Source organism: Haemaphysalis longicornis, unplaced genomic scaffold (genome assembly GCF_048455015.1).
Source record: "Haemaphysalis longicornis isolate Haplotype H1 unplaced genomic scaffold, Haemaphysalis longicornis Haplotype H1 scaffold_3, whole genome shotgun sequence".
In the NCBI taxonomy this organism is placed as follows: Eukaryota; Metazoa; Arthropoda; class Arachnida; order Ixodida; family Ixodidae; genus Haemaphysalis; species Haemaphysalis longicornis.
In genome coordinates, this window is record NW_027526335.1 from 223,699,968 (window position 1) to 223,722,036 (window position 22,069).

Here is a 22,069-nt window from a genome sequence, read left to right on the forward strand (position 1 = left end):
CATTGTGGCTACTCTCACGTCGTGTTCGGAGCCCCAAAGCTGCACTCGGCTGCTTTCAAAAGGAGAGTGGCCCTCGCTGCAGGAGGCAGTTGGGCGTGGACTTTGTGGGCTAGCATACAGGGTGACAGGGGAGCCCAACTAGCTCTGCTACCGAGCACTATTTAAAGGGACACTGAAGTGAATTTGTCAAGCTCCCGTTTTTGCTTGCACTGCGTAGACTGGCTCAAATTAGCCCACTTTTCATCGTTTATCCGGTTGACAAATCGGTAATTATTTTACAAAGCGCCAAAGAAGAAAAACTACCATGCACGGTTTGCGGCGGCCGCACCAACTAAAGCTGTGACGTTGGGAGGAGCGGGACCGTGATTGGACGATGCCCAAGGTGAGCAACCAAACAAGTTTCGGTTTCGGTTTCGGTTCTGTAAAACACAACCTGTGGCGTTGTTGGATGGGCATTCTCAATAACTCGGTAATCATCGTACCGCGCTTCTGCCATGTTGTCAGCTGTAAAAATGCATAAAGATAAGCCTCCCAGGACGGCTTGGAATCGTAGCATTCACTAGCCGAGGCCTACGCAGTGCATGGACGCCCTCCGAGTACCCGCAGACGCACAAATGTCATGCGCTTCCCCCCCCCCTCCCCCCTATTTGGAGCTTGCCTCACTCATGCCTGTACCGTAAAATGCGTGTTCGCACCAGGCCACCAGGCCAAGGGTCTGTTCATTCTGGCCTGTGCCCACTGCCCGCAAGCAGTCGGTGCTTATGGACAGCACGCCAACGAGAACTCGCTAGCGCGCCAGTGCCAGCCTGCGCGCGTTCTGTGAACTAGTTCGTGGAGCCATGAACGTTGCGGCCCAAACAAAGGTAAACTCAATGTAGAAAACATCGGCAGAAAACAAAAAAGTTAACCTACAAAAAAAAAAAAAAAACAGCACGTACCCGCGGGGACTCGAACTCGTGACTTGCAAAACACTCGGCGGCGACATAGCTGCAGCCTTAGACAACTCGGCCACGAGACGGGCTGCGCCGACAATGATAATATAAGGTATATATTGTACAATAAGTTTACATTTTTATTTAGTTTTGGCATTTCAAGCAGCTTAGGTGACTATTTGTTGTATTGTGCTCGTGCAGTAAGCGTCCCCCGAGTTTCCGCAATAGCTCACGTCTAGCAATTGCATTTCGTAGACGGAAAAGCGTTCGCAGATGCGTAGTCGTGCTGCTGACCGCTGTGCTTGTTCGCCCAGCGCAAAAAAGTGCTTCCCGCACCCTATTTTTACGCTGTACGGTAAAAAATATCAGTTGATTTTATTTCCTTAGTACCTATATTGACTTCGCTGACTCTTCTCCCGCCTTCAAGAGGCCTTATATTTTCCTACTGGCGTACCAGTCAGCGAAGCGTCGCATGTGCGCTTGTGCAGCGCGCGCTTGTGTGAAGCGACCTTGACTTGGAGCTAGATACCGTGTACAAACTAACCAAGTAAAGAAAGGCCCATTCTTCCATTCATAAACGTGTCCTGGCTTCGTTTCAACTGAGTGAACGAATTGCGACGACCCGTCGGCGTCCGGCGGACGAAACGCTGGGCCGACTGACTCTGTCTGAAGGCCGGGGAGCCGTGCAGATAGCTCAGCCAATTGAGAGCTCGGCTCCTCTCGACGTCACACGAAAACGCCGCAGAAAATGGGCGAGCGTAAAGAGAGGAGGACAGCATTTTCGAATTAAGTTTTCTACTAAATAAAAGCGCGTAAACGCGCCCAGAGTGGTCGTAACATGGCCTGGGGACCCCGGACTACAATTTGCGCAAGTAATCCCGCAATGTTTACATATCACTTCAGTGTCCCTTTAAGGGAAATCCCCAAGGTGGAGTAACTTTTTGCGAAAGAAAATTTACCTGAAATGCGGCCATACAGCCACAAAAGAAAGCTGCACAGCTTTGTCATAAACTCCACAGTGATAGACAAATTCATCCTGGCCCACGATTCCAGGGCAGTTGCTCTACTAACTTAGCCACCCAGAAGGCTAGCCATTTCAGCGCAACCAGATTTAGAAGAAATCCCCAAGGTGTGGTACATTTCTGCAAGGGAAAATTTGATTAGCACACTTTGAGTTGTTGATCAATTCACTGTCGCGCTACAAATGGCTAGCGTACTAGTCAGCTCAGTTGGTAGAGCGTCTGCCCTAGATAGGCGGTGGTCCTGGGTTCAAATCCAGGACCAGGACAAATTTTTCTTCAACTGTCAAGCCTCTGAGAAAGCTGTCTAGCTTTCCTTTGCCCAATCCGAGGACTTGCACACGGTAGACAGGCTCCAGCTTTGGCAACCAAACTGCCGCGATATTGCCTGGCAACATACAGACAGTGTGCGAAGTACCGACAACAGTGCGACCGCCGCTCCTCACGGCGGAGACTCGCTCACTCAGCGCCGCAAGGGACATCTGCCACGGGACGCCCGACTGAATCATTGGGGGGCAGGGTCTTCTCCTGACCTGCCCAACATGGACACAATCTGTGAACTGAACCCCCACCCACGTCCAGACGTGGCTCGGTGGAAAGGGGTGCTCCCCCAGGTAGGAGGGTGCCGCCGGAGCCCGACCTGACTGGCCAGTGTCGTGGGTATGGCACACCACACATGGCCAGCCGGGTAGCCAGCAGGTACACGCCTGTGACGCTCACCAAGATGGCCACTCCGAGGACCAGCGAGACATGTGCAAAGAACGCATGGGGGCCTAGGAGGCCCCCACAACGAGCACAGCCTTCGTGGTTGGTGGAAACCGAGGGAAGCCTGCTCTTGGTTTGCAGTGGCGTGGGAACTAGATTCTATGGGCCAAGAAGTGGAGCGTTTCCAAGCGAGCTGCGTACCTCACTGTCAGCATCGAGATGCTGCTGCACGCAAAGGCAAGGGAGATTGCTATATAGAGAGAAAGGCACCCAGTGGGCCAATTTAAAGGAGCCATGAAGACAAAATACAAGTTTGTGGTATTCGAAAGATTTCCTGTTTTATAGTGCCCCCAGTGCTTGTCTGAATGCAAACGATGCTTTATTCACTGAGAAATTAATAATTTCAAGTTAAAATTTTGATTTTCCCGCAAAATCGTACGTTTTCGTGATCTGCAGTGACATCACCGGAACCAACCGCTCTGCAGCCGATCGGGAAGCCTTGTTTACCTTTAGTGAACCTAGATGGCGCCACCACACCGCGGCAAGCCGTTTTCTGCCATTGGTTTGTTTGTGAACGTATTTGTACCTGGCTTGTTTTGTTCGTGGAGGCAATCGTTTCATGAAACATGGGGCTCGCTCGACAAATACGGTCATGTAAGACATCGTCGCTTGCGTCAATCGGCCAGTGTCATCTGAAACAACCCCAAAGCCCCGCAGTCCTGTGCAGCTAAACCAAGCATAGTGCGCGCAGTACCAACAGCAGCATACGCATCGGTACTTCTATGTTTACGTGTGGTTTTGTAACTCCCACTGTTTGTACCACCATTCTTACTGCTATAAAAAGAATGTGCCCTAAATTTAAGCGCAAATAGCTCGTTCGCCAAGCTGACAAGCTCTGCCTAATTTGTGTTTGCTTTTACCGCCCTCCGCCAATCGCAGAGCTGTCTGGTATGACATCATAGGTCCTGTTGCGGAAATGAGCTGGTGGGTCGCATGGCCATTCCCTTTTTTCCTAATTAGGTAGCCTATTTGAGCGAAGTTCACGTTTAAACTGGTGTCAGTATGATTCTAATGAGGCAATCTTTCGAATGAACCAAACTTGTGTTTTCTCTTCATGGCTCCTTCAACCGCTTGCCTACTGTAGACAAGCTGAGCTCGCCCATGCGGGCTGCACTGCTCCCACAACGAGCTACACTCACCCGGTGTCACCAACACAAGTGCTTGCGCAATACCACAGCCAAGCTTCCCTGAAATATTTCTAGTTTAAATGGAGTTCAACAGATGGCGCTGTAAAAATTTTAAGAACGTGCTCAAAGCTCTCACCTATGTGTTTTGGTTGAGAAACGCTTTGATGCGGGCAACTGGAATTTACAAATGGCGTCGTCCTCTGTGCGCACATACCAGCACCGTCCGCGCTCCGGAAAAAAGAAGCAAACGCGTGTTTGCAGAAGTTTCCTCGGACTTAGATAGTGAAGAGCTTCCATTCTCATCCGAGAGTGGAACCAATGACACAGAGCAGCACACCTTCTCAGCACAGCCTCTCAGGACGACGACAGCATGTCACCGTGTCGGCAGTGAACGCCGATAGATGTACACAAACCCAGACTGGCATCTCCAAGGTTTGTTTTCACGGTCAAGTCTGGCCTGAATGTACCTGTGAATGTAGCTGTGAGGATGGAAATTGTGTGCAGTATCTTGAATTGTTTTTGACTGTCCGCGAAACGAACCGCTACGCTGAACAGTTTCTCGCTCAGCACAACTTGAGCCAAGCGATTTGGAAAGAGTTGATGTTAGAAGAACTGAATGTGTTTCTGGCAATAGTTATTCTTCAGTAGATGGTTCAAAAACCAGAAATTTCGAAGAATTGGTCGAAAAGAGTGATTCCCCGAATGGCAATCTTCAATGATCCCATAAGCCGAAACCAAAACGAAAGCACTATTCCATGCTTTTAAATTTGCCATACCAAGACTTTTATCTAGAAATGCCACAAACATGTGCCTCACTTGTCATTGTGTTTTTCTGTTTTTGAAATTTTGAAGAGACATTTTCTGCACCAAAGGACCCAGGATATGGGGCAGTGCAGTGAACCTAAGTTTCTCTTCATGTTTAAAAATTTATTTTGCACGTACCTTAGAAGTGAAGTGGCTCTTACTAATTTTTTGGCTGTTTCAAGATAGTACATAGAATCGGTTAGGCAAATGAAAAAAAAAAAATCGGTATTTCTGAAATCATTTTTCACAAAAATCCTCAGTATGGAGGGAAGGGTTAAAGGCAAGCAGATGCTGGCTGTGTCGGTTTATGCACCACAGTTTTCTTAACGCTGGTGGAGTGGATCGGGTGCGGTGGGGGGCCAGGTGCGACTCGTGCCAGACGGCCGAATGGGCCTGCATCCCCGAGGAGCTCAGCCGTTGGGCGTTCAAGAAACGTTCCATTGCCACTGCCCCCGATGGCACAGAAGAGAAGGAGGACCTTGCAGGCGGCCGAAAGGGCTCCCTCACCAGTCATGCTGTTGGCGAGGCTGAGGGCGTTGCACAGGGAGCGCTGCAGCTTGTCGGGCAGCACGCCCCGGTTGTCCTCGTCCTCCCGCAGCAGCGCGCCCCGGTCCACGTCCACCACCAGCACCTGCGGCACACAGCACTCGCCCTCAGCGCGACAGGGCAAGCAAGCGTGCTGCCTCTCCCGGGGCAGTGCTCGGGAGTTTTGTCCCTTTTGCGTCCGTTTTATTGTGACAAGCATCCCACTGTAGGCAGGCTTTGGATCGATTTTTCCGCAACTGTTTTCGCAAACACATTTTAAACAACTAAACCTATTTTATGCTATACTTCATGTGTTTATTTGAATGTATTTTGGAAATCTATGCATGATAAGTCTTTCCTACGACGAAATTGAAATTTTTCACCACATGAGGACAAATGTTGAACGATGGCTGCTGCACTTCCTGTGGCAGCAGAGCATAAAGAATGCTACGGTCAGTTCTTTTGCACTTGGACCATGGTTGACTTGGACCGTGACAATGACTGTGTATCAAGATCATAAAACTCTGTTTTGCATTTTCACATTGACGCACTTGCGGCATGCTGACACGAACTTTTCGCTGCCATTTCTGTAATACTTTCAGAGTGACATTGGGATTTTCGCTTCTTACCTACGCGTCCCCCTAGCACCAAGTCTACAAACATTAGGCTGCTATGTGCATTCATCGAGTAACAATAAATTTTATAAAGTCCATGCTGAGTGCTTGTGAAAGTTTGGTCGCCTGCTCGGCAGCTATCAAGCTCGCTGACGACCGTCTATTCCACTGTGTGATGGAGATGGCGTAGTTGGTCCAGCTCATGGACGGCTGCAACAGCGATATTGTTTATTCGTTACGGACCGCTGACCGATAGCCGCCGGTAGCGAAGAAATGAAGGGCGCATATCACTCGGCCCTTGACACTGAACCCCGGTGCCACCGGCCAAGTTCGTCTCACAGCTCATCACACAGCCACCGCCCGGTCGTCTTCAAGAGGCGGAATGCTTCTGCAGGCATTTCAAACGGGCTAACATTACTTATTGCCCTCCTGTTCCGCCAGAGAGCCAACAAAAAGGCGATGACTGGTAAATTTATATTAGAACTGCCAAAATCGTCTCATATTGTTTGCTCCGAGTAGCTGTGGCTCATCACAGCAGCTCCGCCGTGCTTGCATTGCGTCACATTCGGCCAATGAGGGCTTGCTCAAAACGGACACTTCTGAAATGGATACAGAACAGACAAAACACGAGAATACCACGCCTGAGCTGCTGAACCCAGGCTGGGCCTTTCATCCTCCACCCGCACAAACCCACCCCACCAGAGTGCAGGTGCACAGAGAGGCCTCTCACCACTGCAGTTGTGGCCGTGCCTGTACGGACTCGCGGTTCACACACGGCTCAAAGACATGAAAGCTCGCATTTCGGAGGCACTGCTAGCAGAGCAATTCTCACTCGCAGGAGACGAGAGTCCCTCAAAGAGAAGCCATACAAGCAATTCTGCAACACCAAGTATCTATTTCTATGTTACCACTTCAACATATGTCAATTCAAAAGCGTTCTAAATTTCCAGGTGCTGCCATTCGATTCAGTCCTGAATGCACGCCCCAAGACCTCGGCAGGTGAACACCTCTCGACAGGGCATTCAAGGGGATCAGATAAGGAGTCCAAAGGTTGTGCACCCCGAGGAAGATGCCGGCCCCACCTCCTCCCCAGAATGCAGCAGTGTCCCCGGGTGCACTGCTCATCCAGCGGCCCCACCACTTTTCCGCCTACCACTTCTCTGCGACCAACTTTATTTATTTATTGCGAATACTGCAGGTCAGATTTCCCGGCCCAAGCAGCAGGTGCAACTGGCAATACACAAAAACAGTGTTACAAAACATGCATTCATACTAAGAAACAAATGTTTGCAAGCGAAAAAAATTATATCAAAAATACAATGCTGGTAAGTCCATGCATAGCACACCTTCCACTTACTCAACGACCAGTGAAGTGGTTGGAAAAGCTTTTATGCTATGTTGGGAAAAAAAAGCATGTTATGCTATGCATAAAACTACACTGGTAACACAGTCGTCGGCAGGCAATGGTGAGATTGTGGAGCCCAAGTTCATTTCTATTGTAACACCACATTGGCAACAAGGATGCCCAATGCGGTATCGCTGACCCCACCGTTCCTTGAGACTTTGGGCACGGCAGCGATACTTCGGCACTGAAGGTTTCGGTTGTTCCAAAACTTTCTGCTCGCATGCAGCACCAACAAGTGGTCAGCAACCCATTTTTGTACTTCCCAGAGAGTCGGCAGATTTTTGATGCCCTTCCGGCACTGCCCCCAATGGCCATTGTTCAGTTCAGGAATGGCCGACACCACGCTGCCGAAAATAGTGACGCACGGGACACAGTTTCACTACTGTAGCACGACTGTAGCAAGCCCTCTGGGCCTGCGCGATGCTGCAGTGGACACACTGACAAGGCAATCCCACAACGTTCGGGTTGAGCATCACCATATGCGTTTGCGACCCGCCGCAGTGGCTCAGTGGCTAAGGCATTGCGCTGCTGAGCACGAGGTCGCGGGTCCGAATCCCGGCCGCGGCGGCCGCTTTTCTGATGGAGGCGAAAAGCAAGAACGCCCGTGTGTACGAGATTTCGGCGCACGTTAAAGATCCCCAGGTGGTCAAAATTAATCCGGAGCCCTCCACTACGGCGCGCCTCATCGCCTGCGTTGCGTCGGCATGTGAAACCCCACAATCAATCAATCAATCAATCAAATCAATCAAATCAAATCAAAACCATTTGCGTTCGCGTCTCCTGCTGCCCAGTCGGCTCTGGCGCCCCAGGAGGCGGCAGCTTCGCCACTACCACCGATGATAGCTCTAGTTCGTCGCTGGAGTTGTATACCCACAATTAAGGAAAAAAGATTTCTGCTCGAGGGCGATGCATTAGCACACCTTTGACCATGCAGTAGAAAAAGCTGCCTTTGGCAAGCAGACCCACCAAGAATATGGAAGCTCTCGCGAACCCAGTTCACTGCATCCTGCAATGGCAACTGTGCACCGGGAACCCCATTTGGCTCCCATGTGTGTTATAAATCAGCATCGCGTTGTAAATACTGGTTCGTGAGCGTGAGGCACAAAACTTTGAACAGAAAGAGAATAATAGTTGCAGAATTCGAAAATCTTGTTTTCAGAAATTCACTTCTTTGTGATTTTTTTTTGGTGAAAATAAAACAAAAAAGACCAACTTCAGTAAACGTGGCACTATGTCAGTACACATGTGAGCTCTCTTGTCTAGCTGCTGGATAGGGCAGCTTGAGCACCACCACGGATGCGAAAGGAGAAGCACAGGAAAAGATTTTCTTTTGTATTGCGATAACGTGGTTATTATACTCAAGCCCACATGCATATGGACATAGTGTTGCTGAATTTATCTTTTTGTTTAGCCCGTTATGTTGCTCTTGTTTTTTTTTTCCAGATTATAGGGCATGTGACTTTCTCTGTACGTGACAAGCACAAGGGCGCTGTTGGCCAAGGCAATAAGAAATAAGAAGAGTGGCTCCCCAGAGGCGCCTTCCTCTTGCCATTTCATCGGACAAGTGCGGAAGGCCTGCCACAGTGAGTGGAGAGCACCAGTGCACGCATTTTTCAGCTTCAAAATACATGGAAAATGTATCACATAGTACTACATGTTCTGCATCCGAATGAACAGCTGTGCTTTGGGCGCCCCGAGCGTCCAGCAAGCAGTACTCACGGGCCCGGTGAGCAGCTCGAGCATGGTGTGCGCGAGCGAGGCGTGCACGCCCAGCAGGTAGGGCTCCGTCGAGGAGCACTGGGCCAGCAGGCTGCGCGGCACCAGCGGAACGCGCACGTGCGGCCACCGGAACGGGTACACCAGCGACTCCACCGACGACACCCAGCCCCGCACCAGGCTGCGCGGGGGGCACAACAACGGGCCACTGCAGCGCACAGGGCTCGCCCGGCCCGCCCCAGGACTGCCCGGGGGCAGTGCGAAATGGCAAACCACGCAAGCCGTCCCTCCCAAAGCTAGGCAAGCATAGGCAATTCTTCAGCTAGGCAAGCATCTATGTGGTGGCCCCTTCATGCAAGACTCCAGTGGCAGCAGCAGACCCAAGGCACATTCCCACTCGCGACTCCGCCACAGCTGTGGCGCGGCTGTGTTCAGCGGAGCTGCTGCCCCACCTGGCCGACTTCCCCAGTGCTTCCACCATCGGCACTGAACGAGGAGTGCCTTACAGCGCCACCGCAAGAAGAGGTGGAGGTCACTCTAGAACAGTGCCCAAAGCATTGCGGGTTGTGGGAGGACCAGAAAATAACCAACTCAAGCAGGCTCTTTTCGACATATTATTGCAAAAAGAAGTACACACGTTTGCAATTATGCCACAACACTCACATCCCGGCCCGCAAATTTCACATCTTTTCACAGACGCACAAGTTCTGACGCCTCTGAGCTCTACAGTGTTTACCCCTTGCCGATAGAGATAGAGCAAGCCTGCAGGTAAACCTACCGACCTGCTATCCATCTAGCTAGTACAAAGATTCCTTGCTTTTACAAGTCAAACAGGTTTCTCCGCACTGATGACTCCCACGCTGTACGCTCATTAGTACATGCATTCGCTAAGGCCACTAACCAAAGAACCAAGGTGCATGGGAAGTTGCTTGCCCGCCCGATGGGCCGCATTGCCGGACGCAAACAAACCTTTTGTTTCCAGCTATATCAGCCCACTTCGTGGCCACGATTGGCTATCCGGTTTCGTGATGCTGTGCGCAACGAGAAAATTTGGGCCGAGAACGGTCTGCTCCACCATTGCAAAGCGGCGAAAAGCAACGACGGCCGGCTCATTGCTTGGCAACGTCACGCGAGGTGCCGCATCGCAAGTGGGAATGTGCCTGTAATCGTAGATTGCCCCCATTGCCCTGAGGAATCATCAGTCCAGTAATGCAGGCAATACCGAAGGGAACGCCTTCTTCACAATAGGAGACCCTGGCCATGATGGGCGCAGGCAGTGTCTCCTCCCACCCAGCCGGCCATCGGGCCGCTTGTTCCCCGAAAGAGACGCACTCGCAGCTGTCCGAGACCAGGATGAGGCGGCGCTCGAGGACCAGGGAGGAGACCATGCGCAGCAGCACGGCCGGCTCCACTCCCAGCAGGGGCGTCAGCTGGGCCTGCAACACCCCCAACGCTCAGACACTCCGTCCCCACACGAGTACAAGGATGTCTGCACCCTTCGCCCTGGCAGTGCTTTTCCAAGTGCGCCTCAGAGCAGGTGCGAGGGCACGCTTGGCGAGGGTTAGGGGACGGACCCCTTTCTGGGGCAGCTTTGGCAGCTGCAGATGCCAGTGGACAGTTGCTCATACGTGCAGCGACGAGTTTAACAAGCTGGCCGGGAAGCAAAGGACGAGTCTCACACCCAGCTGCACTTGCGCCACAACAGGAAAGGCAGGAAGGCGCTCTTGAACAAAGGAGCTAAACACAAACTCAGCACTCAGATGGCTCTGCTAAACTCAGCCATGGCACAGCTCACAAACCACACCCTCCCTAACAAATGAGTCCTCCTAAGGCTCCCCCCAAGTAGAGCACAGTAGAGCGCAAGTTCTCAACACAATTAGTAACACAAACAGTGCACTGATCATCACACCAGTTACAGCTTTCGTCTTGCCAAAAAAAGAAGCATGCTAAATGTGATGCCAAACTGGAAAACCTTGTAGCGTATGTTAGAGCGTACGTTGGTGTTAAACTGAGGTGTCGGCCCTTTGGAGCCCCTCGGTGAGCTGTCTGTGACGCGCTGCCCACTTTTGGTGGATTTCGAGGCTGCCGTTGCCAAGCGCAGGCAGCTCTGTGGCAGGCCCTGCCTTCCACGCTCCCTGGCCAGCACGGGGGCACTGCAGGGAAGCCCAGGTGTTGTGGCCCGCCATGGCCGAGCTGTGTACCGGATTTGCTCGCGCAATGATCGCACTTTCTTTAAAAAAAAATCGGTATAAATTTAGGGGTGCCTTCATTGCGCGGGGTAAACATTTTGCAAAACATTTTTGAGCACAGAAAACGCAAGAAAGTTGTGGGTGAAAATTTTTGCGATAGTTCTTGTGAACATAATAAAAATAATAAATAAAATCACAATAAGAACTCTGCACACCGCTGCCAGCCGCTTTGCAAAGTGACACAAAACGCCGTGTTTTCATGAATTACCGAACGTGCCGGTGCGAGTTTGCTGCGAGGTGCCAACAGTCCAACGAATAAGTGGCTGCCACTGTTACAGTGTGGGACATAAAACAGACATGGCTGCCGGCTCAAAAACCTGAGAGCGTTTTTTTTTTTCCCCCTTTGTATTGCGAGTATATTTCTCCATTTAGTGAGAGTTTCTTCCTCATCAATATTGAACGCATGCTTGCCGATACCGCCAATATGGGCAAGTCTGCGGCAATAACGTAGCCATGTTCTCTTCGAAAGGGAAGGAAACAAAGGTACGCACGACCATCACCAGCTAGACTTTGCACACATACGACATATTGCTGTGGCTAGTTCAGGGTGCGTTCATTGCGCGGGAAATAAAAAAAAAAAACCCAAATTGGACGACACACTTAAGGGGGTGCGATCATTACGCAAGTGCGATCATTATGCAAGTAAATACGGTAAGCCGCGTAATCAACGGCCACCGGATGGTGCCAAGTGCCCCACAGCACTTATGGGCGCTGTCTGAGCTACTGTGACATGTCTTAGTTTGTGTGCTCCCGTGCTCTCACGTGTATTACGTTTCGATAAACAGGATGACAGCCTGCCGCTCGCTCATCGTTCCTTTTGGCTCCACAAAATCCAACCAGCTGCTGCCCTGCAGCCAGCCCCCATGGCCCCCCGGGATGCAAAGAAGGGCTCACCCAGTCAAACTGCTCGTCCAGGGGTCGGGTGAAGGCGATGGCCACGTCCCCTCGGCCCTGCACAGAAGGGGCTCTCGTGACCCCCCCACCAGTGCAGCTGGCAACTCCCCCAGGGGGCTTTGTCGCCAAACCCTAATCCTGTCTAGCGGGCACACCGGAAGACAGCATTTCATCGTAACATGTTCCGTCCCTGCATTCCCCTCACAGGGAACATAGGGAACATCGCCGCCTTCACTGACAGTTGTAGCACACCTGATACAACAACATTCTGGGGTAACACCCAAACCTTGGGGGCCGGTCTAGGATTGAGGCCAGCCTAGACTTGAGTAAATGTGGTCCAACTCTGCAATGAAGTCTTCAAACTTCAAAATACCTTGAAAATATCCTCCAGTTTTAAATAGTGGTATTCAGTTTAAAGCCAAATGGAATATTCTGTTGTTCACTTTGATATTTGAAAGTTTTGAGTAGTACTTCTGCATGCCTAGGAGCTGTGTTTTTACAATGATTGAAGTTTTTTAATAGCTCATCAGTTTGCTCATTAGCAGTGCTTTTGTCTTTTTTTACTCTTTGTTAACGGGGTTTCACAAACACTCATCATACAGCCAGCCCTTACAGCACTGAGAAATTGCGGGAACCAAAATTTATAGCATCAGCTCAGGCAATTGCACACTTATATCAATGCTCCGCTTGTACGGGGATCTGCAACCACAGTCAAGCATGGTATTCACCATTTGCAAGTGCTTCATTTAATTCCTTATTTTTAAGCTTTGTGAGATGAATGGGTAAATACTCTCAGAACACTGCACAGTTTGTTTAAAATAGAATTCTCGAGAGCAAAGACTACTTAGGTATTTATGTCCTTGTTCCCGCATTACTTGCAATTCCTTCAGTGGCGCGTGTCGGGGCAACGTGTGGCAGTGCTCCCCTGGCACCTGGTCCAAGCAAGCCTCCTGCTGAGCCTCGTCGCTATGGCATGCGAAAGTTATCGCTCCTTCTACTGCGAGCACTGGTGACCCCCTCTGGCGGGAAAGAGCCCAGCGGCCACACACAGTGAGCAGAGCTCCTCCTCCCGTGAGAGCCCCACGCACAGCCCCTCCTCACCTGGGTGGCCGGCGGCAGCCGCTGGCAGACCATGCGGCAGCCGGGCGAGGGCAGGCCCTGCTTGGCCAGCTGGGACAGCAGCTGCTCCCAGCCCTCCCGGTCCAGGCTCAGCAGGGGCCGCTCCAGCTGGCCCAGCAGCTGCAGCAGCAGCAGCAGCACACGCTGTTGGCCCTGCCCTCCTGTGCTGGCAACACTGGCTGGGAGCACAAAAATCTCGAAGGGGTCCCCAGTGCAAGGTCCCCTCGGGCAAGGGGAACACAACTGGCATGGCGGCACCAGAGCTGGTCCTCATACGTACGCATGCACACGAGTCGGGTGCCTGCGGGCATGCCGACCGTGGAAGCTGCAGTGAATTCCGGCTCCCACCAGACAGAGCAGAGACAGGACAAGCGCTATAACGGTTTATACGTACAGATTAAAAACACAGAAGCCAAAACAAACCTTGTCCTTCATCCAGTCAGCACTTGAATTTATTGTGACCAGCACGTGCCAACACACCCAACCCTTTCCCTTCTAGGAAACCAGAAAAGTAGACAACTCTTCTTTCGAGTCGCCAAAAAATTCTTGGTGGGAAGAAGCCGAGGCTCAAATCAAATTACACGATTACTAAATACAATTACAATTCACAACTCAAATGTTGGTACCCACCTGGTGCCATCCTATTTAGGCTCGCAGTGACCCCAAAAAGATAATTAGAAGGATAAGAATGCATTCGGCAGGCATTCTCAGATAATGAATGGCAGCCTACCATTGCTCCTGAAGAGGAAAGTGTATGGCAACTGCATCTTACGGTACTCACCTACGGGGCACAAACTTGGGGGCTCACTAAGAGGGTTCAGCTTAAATTGAGAACAACTCAGCACGCAATGGAACGGAAGATGATAGGTGACACACAAGAAGAGAGCAGAGTGGGTCAGGGAACAAACGCATGTTAAGGACATCTTAGTAGAAATTAAGAAGAAGAAATGGACGAGGGCAGGGCATGTAATGCAAAGGCAAAATAACCGTTGGTCATCAACGGTAACAGAGTGGATCCCTAGAGAAGGCAAGCGTGGCAGGGGGCGGCAGAAAGTTAGATGGGCAGATGAGATCAAGACGTCATGCGGGGATAAATTGGTCGCAGTTAGCACAGGACAGGGACAATTGGAGATCTATGGGAAGGGCCCTGCAGTGGGCGTAGACAGGCTGGTGATGAGGATGATGATGCACTCATGGTGGAAAAGCAGTGGAGCTGGGGGTTGACCTAGCTTATTCCGGTTTTGTTAAGGCTTGCTTGATCCAGCGCACACATAGCGGCATCGGGAGTCACACCCTTGGTGTGTTTCTACGCAGTGTGTTTCTACCACTCAAGCGAGACTTAGTGAGGAAGCCCAAGCCACCGCGTCTACCTTGGCTTCGGCACGATACTTGGGGTTGGATCGTACCCGTCTCAGATGTTCTCGAGTAGCAACACAATGGCACTTGCGCTGCGGTTGTCCTTCCTTGGAAGTGACACACTTCTTTGGCCAACCCGCATTTTGCGGGAGTGTAAGCAACATGCTCGGCGCAGAGTCACACGAAGCGCAGTGACGTCACATAGCGAGAGTCTGCCCAGGTCCTCTGATGCAGCTGCATGAAGGTTGTGCCGGGCACCTCCTGGAGGAGTTGTTTCTTAATTTAAGGAACAAGCGCAAGCTCTGCTGTTAAAATGTCCTCATTGAAACCTCATTTGCCTTTCGCAGAGGTGCCTTGTATGATCAGCCAAACAGACTTCTTGAGTTCTAGACATAAAAAAGGACATCGCAGATCCTTATGAATTCAGTCGTAGCATGTGCACCTTTAAATTGTGGATTAAAGCTTCAACGTGAGCTCGCAAAAGTTGAGTACGTGCGTCTGAACTGGAAGGTGAACTTTCATCTTTGGTGATTTAATGTCGCGTATCCACCGCAAACAGCACAAAGGCTGGAGAAGGTGAGACCAGCTCGATGCATATAAAGTTGGGCTGAGGAACTCTACACCTGAAGCTGGTTAATGGGACCTTGCATTGACAAGATTAACAAAAACTGTCGTGCTGCCGCGTAGGCATAAAGGCACATATAAAAGCACTGTTTTTACAAATGTGTTGCATCATTTTTGGCCGAGATAAGATGGCATGGTAGTTAAAACTACGCTGAAAATGCTCACTCGCCTAGAAACTCCCGTACATATGAGTTAAACGCAACGTAGAAAGTTTGAATATGGACCAACAGTCGATTCTTAGCCAACCAATCAGCAATGCATGCGGGTCACTGCATACAGATGACCTCATGCATATCCACTTAAGCAGTGCACAAACGTGGTGCGGGAACGTCGACTGGAAGGATGATAGATGGTTAAGCTGGTGGGATCCTTGCGTCAGCTGCCATTGCGCAATTGCTCGGCGCTTTCACCGTCTTCCTGAAAGGTCGGCTGGGCCACTGTGTAGAGCTGCGCAGACTTCTCGAACTCCTGCCTGAGGCTGTAACAACCGTTATGGTGATAAAAAAAGGTCACGTGGCGGTTGCTTCGTCCTGTTAGGGGGGCTAGCCTCACCTCATTGGCTCTTTTTGAACAGGACGTGAGCCCTTGCTCGCCTGTAAGTACAATGCGTGCCTCGTGCGGGAGGCGGATTGGGGAGACGCTCTCCAGGATGGCTAATGGCTGTGCTACACGCTAACTTTCAATTGACAATTAGACTCTCGCCCACAACTGCGCCCCATGTACTTACAATGGGCCAGTCGATAGACAATTGGTTCAACGGCCTTCAGAAGGCCTTTGAAACAGCCGTGTAGCACGAGCATGAGGTATGTGACACTTTCTGTACAGCCCGGCAGCACCTCTGTTTCGTTGGCAAAAGCCCACCACTGCCTCCGGCTGCTTGCTTGTGCCTTAGGCTGCTCCCTTTGTCCTGATGCTTACCTACAGGCCGCGCCTAACACTTGACGATCATGCTGTGCGGTACATGCCTGTGAGTGGACTGACTGTGAGTGGACTGACTGTGTCTTTCTCGTTCGAGCTGACCTGGCCGGCAGCGTGTGCACATCGGTGCGCCCTGCCCGCTGAACCGTCTGGCCAGTGCGGCAATGAGGCGCTCACTTCACCTAAAGGGAACTATGTACTTACGTGTAACCCGCGTATCTGGGATAAGTGCCTTCTCTGCATACCCTGGGCATATTCCCTTGCCTCCACCTGCCCAACAGGTGGTGTTGAGATGGCGTGGCGGCGTTTCCGTCTCGCGAGTGTGCTCAACTAGCTCGAACCCACGGTGGTTCCTCGCAGTGTGTATGCCTCGTGTAATGATGATGGGTTACGCCTATTGTGAGGAGAGACCACAGACGGGAAGAATGATAGATGTGCAACCTTGCCAACAGCGCCACTAGAAAGCTGCCCCAAGCGACTGTGCGGTGGCCCACCACGCTATGCCACCGTGGCAGACGATGTGCCATGGGTAGCACAAAACTCGGACCAGCTGGCGGAGGTGCAGAGCTCCGAAACTGAGTTCAGTAGAGTTGCCCTTGAGTGCACAGTTACTACACCCCCCCCCCCCCCCCCCCACCAGCAGGTGCGACAAAGCAAGTGGCCCCGCTGCTGACCTGGTGGTAGAAGGCCGGGGCAGACACCCTGGTCGCCAGGCACAGCACCACGGGCGTCTGCACGCTCCCTGCCAGGGCTCCCCCCGGGCCCTGCACAGAGGAGGGGAGGGCTGTCCACACACCACCCAGCCAAGGCACCCCTGGCTGCACCCCCGTGCCAGCCTGGCCACCGAGCCCAAGTCTCACGGGTCCCACCAACCACCACACAGCGGGATGGCCCAACCTCGTTGCTGCTCAGTCCCGTTTAAAGCACTGCACGTGAGTTTTTCCTTTCGTGCCCACTTCCCATATGTACTGCAAGTTGGGGCTTCCCTCTGGACGCGGCTGCAGAAGCAAAGTTCCTCTCCCTAGGCAGCACCCTGATAAGGTGCTCACACTTATCAGGACTCTAGGTAAGAGAGCCCAGATTGACATGTGCCCAGTTTGCTGGAAGTGGCCCTTCTTTCTTTGAACCTGTTATGTTCTCGTTCTTCTGACGTGGCTCATGAGCGAAATTGTGCACTCGTCTAGCTCTGTGCTCCTAGGCACTGGGACAATGCAATTCACTGGCAAGAAGGCGCTGACACTGCAGCGCTCTGGAAGCTGCCCACGGACCCTACACATGCACAAACCTTACACCAGGCACTTGCATCAGTTTTAGTCCCAACTCTTTCCACCTGCTCGCACGCCCTTCCTGGAGGACTGGGCCCTCCCAGCAGCCTCAGGGGCACCAGTCCGTCCCGCTAGCGTCCAGGCAGCTTGGGAAGGGACGGGGGGGACAGCGAGGGCCTGTGGCTCGGGGCCCACTCACCCTGGGCGTTTGCAGGCAGTGGAAGAAGGTCCGCTCTCCGTTCTGCACCAGGGTGAAGAAGAACAGCCGCCTGGGCGACAGCAAGGGCGAGCTCAGCACCACGGCCCCCTCCCCCAACCTGGCCCCACTGGCCTTTCCACCGCAGTTTCCTTCTGCAGTCGAACATCGCCAGCCAATGCCTCCAGCACAATGAGAGCACGACATAGTTGGGACAGAGCCACCGAAAGTTATGCCTGCCCAGCAAGGGCCACAGTAATGGGCACCAGCAGGAGCACACGCAAATAAAAGCAGCGATGGAGACAATGCAAGGACACGTAATTTCAACATGCCCCACGCTGACCCTGCCTTCATTGCCTCACCCAACGGCACAGCAGTCGGCCGCAAGCCACTGCACTTTGTTCAGCGCACCCCGAGGAATCCCAATCTGTGCACACCAGGCTGCCAGACTGAACTGCTTTTCGTTCCCGTTTCTGTTTTGTCCCATGATGTTTCATGCTTGCACACAAGAAAAACTACGTTAAAAACATTGACAATTTTGAAATTATTCTAAGGAACATTACGTGACACTTATTAATGTTTTGTAAAAATTTTCATGAAGTAGCTCAATTGCAGACAAAAAAAAAAGTCAGAGGGCACCTAGCCACTCATTGCCGCATACCTCTAGATGGCGCCGCAGCAAATGATGGTCCCAGGTCCCACCCTGGTCCCCAGAAACTACACGCTGGCAGTCCTCAACCTGGCACCCACGTTTGAGTGAGACATCGCTGTAGATGAAAAACCTTCAAGCGCCATTTCTTTTGGGGCGCCCCATAGGGCTGAAGTATACAACTGCTAGGTGCGGACACACCGAGCCTCCAATAAACCAATGTGCTGAGTGTGTCCACTCAATGCTCGAGCACGCCACCTTGGTCTGGGACCCAAACACTACAATTCCTATGAACAAATTTGAGGCAATCCAGAATCCAGGTGTGCGCTTTGTTACTAACTGGCACGGTTGTGATACTACTGCTGCAAGCTTAAAATGCTCAGTCTTATAAGCACTTTAAAAGGCCCCGCTGCACTTTTTCTCTGTGTTTATTTGTGGTGGGCGGTCCCACCCATGAACATAGCGCGCAGCAGCGAGGACACAACAGCCACCGTCAGGGGAAGTACGCACACTGGCACCACAAGACACGTGCTCTACCTTTGATTAGTGCTGCCGCCGCGGCCTCTCGTGGGTGTACATGGAAATTCATATGTTCAGTGCCACCAGCTGGTGCAAGTTACCACACTAATCTTAAAACAGACTGTGTGAGAGAAGCAGCAACAAATCAACATCAGCATACCTCCAGCAACCCTCCCCTCCTTGCTGGATAAATCCCGATGAAGAAAATTGGGTGAATATCCATGGCGCACGCATTCCACGCATTTTTCATGAAATTATTACAGACAGGAATGCCCTGCTCGACATTGTTCTTCTTTACACCCCTCATGAAATGTTTTCCGCTATGCTCTGGTAGCACTAGTGCACAAGGGCAACATGATATTTCCGTTGAGTGAGCTGCTGTATTCTGCTGCTTTTGATGTTATTGTGTATGCTGCTGAACCCAGGCGAAAAAAACAATTGGAGGCCCAATTTGACTTGTCGAAAACACAATTGGGTCAAATGGAACCATTTGCATTTTCAAATGGTTCTATTTGGCCCAATCGTGTTTTCAACAAGTCCGATTGGGCCTCCAATTGTTTTTTTCGCCTGGGAACACACCAAACACTGTATTTTTTCCTGTTTATTAGTATATGCAATGTTTGAGATTATTCATGTTTATTGCCATAGGATAAATGCAGGTATTTTATTAAGTAAATGAATTAATAAGGCCATGACATCTGCATCACAGTCAGATGCGCGCGCGGCAACCGCACGGGGAGCTTCGAACCATAGAGTTTCATATTAGCATACAATTATAGGCGTAGCACTGTCCATCGAAACAGATGGAGAAATTATGGAAACAGGCCTGCCAGAGCAGAGAGGACAGCAGCAAGACAAAAGGCGATTTTGTGCCAGCGAGCCGGTGCAGTCTCCCACCTTGCTTTCAACAATGTGGCACATGAGGCAATCCTCTGAAACTTGGCTAACACAGGATGCGAGGAGAGGGCCTACAACTACACCGTTGACTTTCTTGCCAACCTCAGAGCCATCCTCAAGATCTAAACCCCCCACCCTCGGCTGAAAAGGGACTCCCCCAAGGTTCGATCCTCTCCCCATTGCTCTTCAACACTGTGCCTCCCAGGGAAACAGGGAAAGGTACCAAATCTGAGCCATGCCCTATATGCAGACGACATGACCCTCTGGACTCGCCCCGATTCCCTAAGGAGGATTGCAGGATGTGCTCCAGCTCACCGCTGAGACTGTGAACCAATATGATAAGAACTGTGGGCTGTCGTGCTCGCCACAAAAGTCTGAGCTACTTGTGGTGAGGAGGGATACTATCGACAAAAGTCGCTCTTGAAAGGCATGACATCAGGGCGAGCAAGACTATCAAGATTCTTCTCATCTGGGCGGATGGTGAGAACAACAGAGCTGCACAATAACTCACAAAGACCACCGAGCAAATGACACGCAGGGCCACAACCGACACAGAGGTATGAAAGAGGGTGACACAGTCACACCGCTCAATTAACACACGCTGCTCCATACGTCACCCTGAGCAAAACAGAACAGGACAAGCTTGACGTGCTCATTCGGAAGTCACTAAAACAAGCACTACGAGGGCATCGGCGGACAAATTGCTCCACATGGGGCTACACAACACCGTGGCTAAACTATAAGGGCATGGCTCGGTCACATGCGAACGAGAAGTCCAGCCCCAGCCACAGGCCATCTTGTAATCTTCGCGTCAATCCATTAAACTGCAGCCCAATCTTAAAAAATAGCCACCCGAACTACCATCAGGGCAACAAAGAAACGCGCCAAAGCACTAGACAAGATTCATTCCCAAACTGTGCTACCACGGCGTACACCGACGCAGCCCACTACAACGGCAAAGAAGGGCATGGTGGCTGTGGTGACAGACGGACCGGAACACCTGACCAGTGCGTCCATTGCACGAGCACCAGCTAAAGAAAAGAAAGTACTTGCCACCGCTCTCGCCCTGACGCGAACAAGCACTACCACCACAGTCACGGATTCACAAGAGGCATGCTGCAGCTCCCCACCAGGCTGGGCGGCACCCGTGACGCTAGGCATCCCAGAAAGATGGACAGGAAGGTCGCAACGGTGCGGCCCACTCCTCCGTGACAGGCAACAAGCACACCCATCTCACGGCCCCAGATCTCGCCCACCCGGCCGCGGAGGAGACACGGGAGCCCATGCCCCTCACAGCATTCCACAAATGTACACGGTAGAACAGCACCACACCCGGGGCTCACAGAGAACCAAGAAACCACACTCCGACTGATACAGACTCGCACATTTCCCCATCGCATGAGGATGCACTTGTTACTCCCAACACAATTCGACGCCCAATGCAACCAGCCAGGCACTCTCAAGCACATTCTATGGGAGTGCAACAATAACCCAGCCCTGCCATCCCCTTTCCCCGTCTGTTGAGCAGTGGGGGATACTGCCGCCCACCTCCCTACCTCAAGATCAACTTCTGCTGGTCGAGAGGGCCAGTTGAGCCAAGATAGCGCATGGACGCCTGAAATAAGGGAGCACCCCGCACCTAATGCACAATAAACACTTTTGTCTCTCTCTCTCTCTCGCTGCATGGAAGTTGAAATGAATCCTGAAACACCTTTAAAGCAAAATGATTTTTTTTCTCTGTTTCGCTCCTGCACGAGTTAATAAATGATGTTCCGTTTTCGTCTTTGTTCCGGCCAAAAATATTGTTTCTTTTGTGTTTTATTTTTCGGTTCCGATGTTCGTTCCATTCCAACACCATGGTGCACGCAAGGAATCTGTGCATGTAGCCACACTAGCACGTACCTGCTCTAGCATAAATAATCATGTTGGGTGCATGTAATGAAACACTCGAACAAGTTAAAGAGCATAACTACCTTGGACAGGTGGTCAGTGCTGATCCCAACCACGAGAAAGAGATCCGGCCCAGAAGAGGAGTGGGCTGGCATGCACTTGGCAGTTTCTCACAAATTATGAACACTAAGCTACCTCTATCCCTCAAAAGACTAGAACGCAACAAAAGTGTGCATACAGTGATCGCATACGTAGTGGAAACAGGGCACCTTACTAAACAACTAGAAAGCAAATTTAGGTTGGCCCAACAGGCCATGGAGGGAATACTGCTTGGAGTAACACTTAGGGACAGAAAACAAGCCTACTGTATCAGGGAGCAGATTTGAGTAGAAGATATCGTAGCTCTGATTAACAAGACAAGAAATAGACTTGGGCGGCCCATGCAGCGAGACTGAATGACGACCGATGGGCCACCAGGGTGTGGATACCAAGAGACGGGACTAGGATGAGGGGAAGGCCAAAAACCCGATGTAGGGACAAAATATTCGAGGCAGAGAAGAGCGGTTGGAGGTCAATGAGAGAGGCC

The 22,069-nt window shown here is 51.4% G+C and overlaps 1 protein-coding gene across 3 annotated transcripts in view; it reads right to left on the reverse strand.

Annotated features, from left to right (window-relative positions):
* LOC144176010 (DENN domain-containing protein 2A-like) overlaps positions 1–22,069 on the reverse strand; it is a 94,867-nt gene that overhangs the window by 28,979 nt on the left and 43,819 nt on the right. For all 3 annotated transcript variants that reach the window (XM_077705106.1, XM_077705107.1, XM_077705105.1), the window contains 7 exons: positions 17,532–17,601; positions 16,742–16,831; positions 13,152–13,289; positions 12,051–12,107; positions 10,240–10,343; positions 8,911–9,088; positions 5,155–5,278 (listed from right to left, as the gene is read on the reverse strand). In XM_077705106.1, coding sequence (XP_077561232.1) covers positions 5,155–5,278; positions 8,911–9,088; positions 10,240–10,343; positions 12,051–12,107; positions 13,152–13,289; positions 16,742–16,831; positions 17,532–17,601 — 761 coding nt within the window. The remainder of the gene's footprint in view (positions 1–5,154; positions 5,279–8,910; positions 9,089–10,239; positions 10,344–12,050; positions 12,108–13,151; positions 13,290–16,741; positions 16,832–17,531; positions 17,602–22,069) is intronic.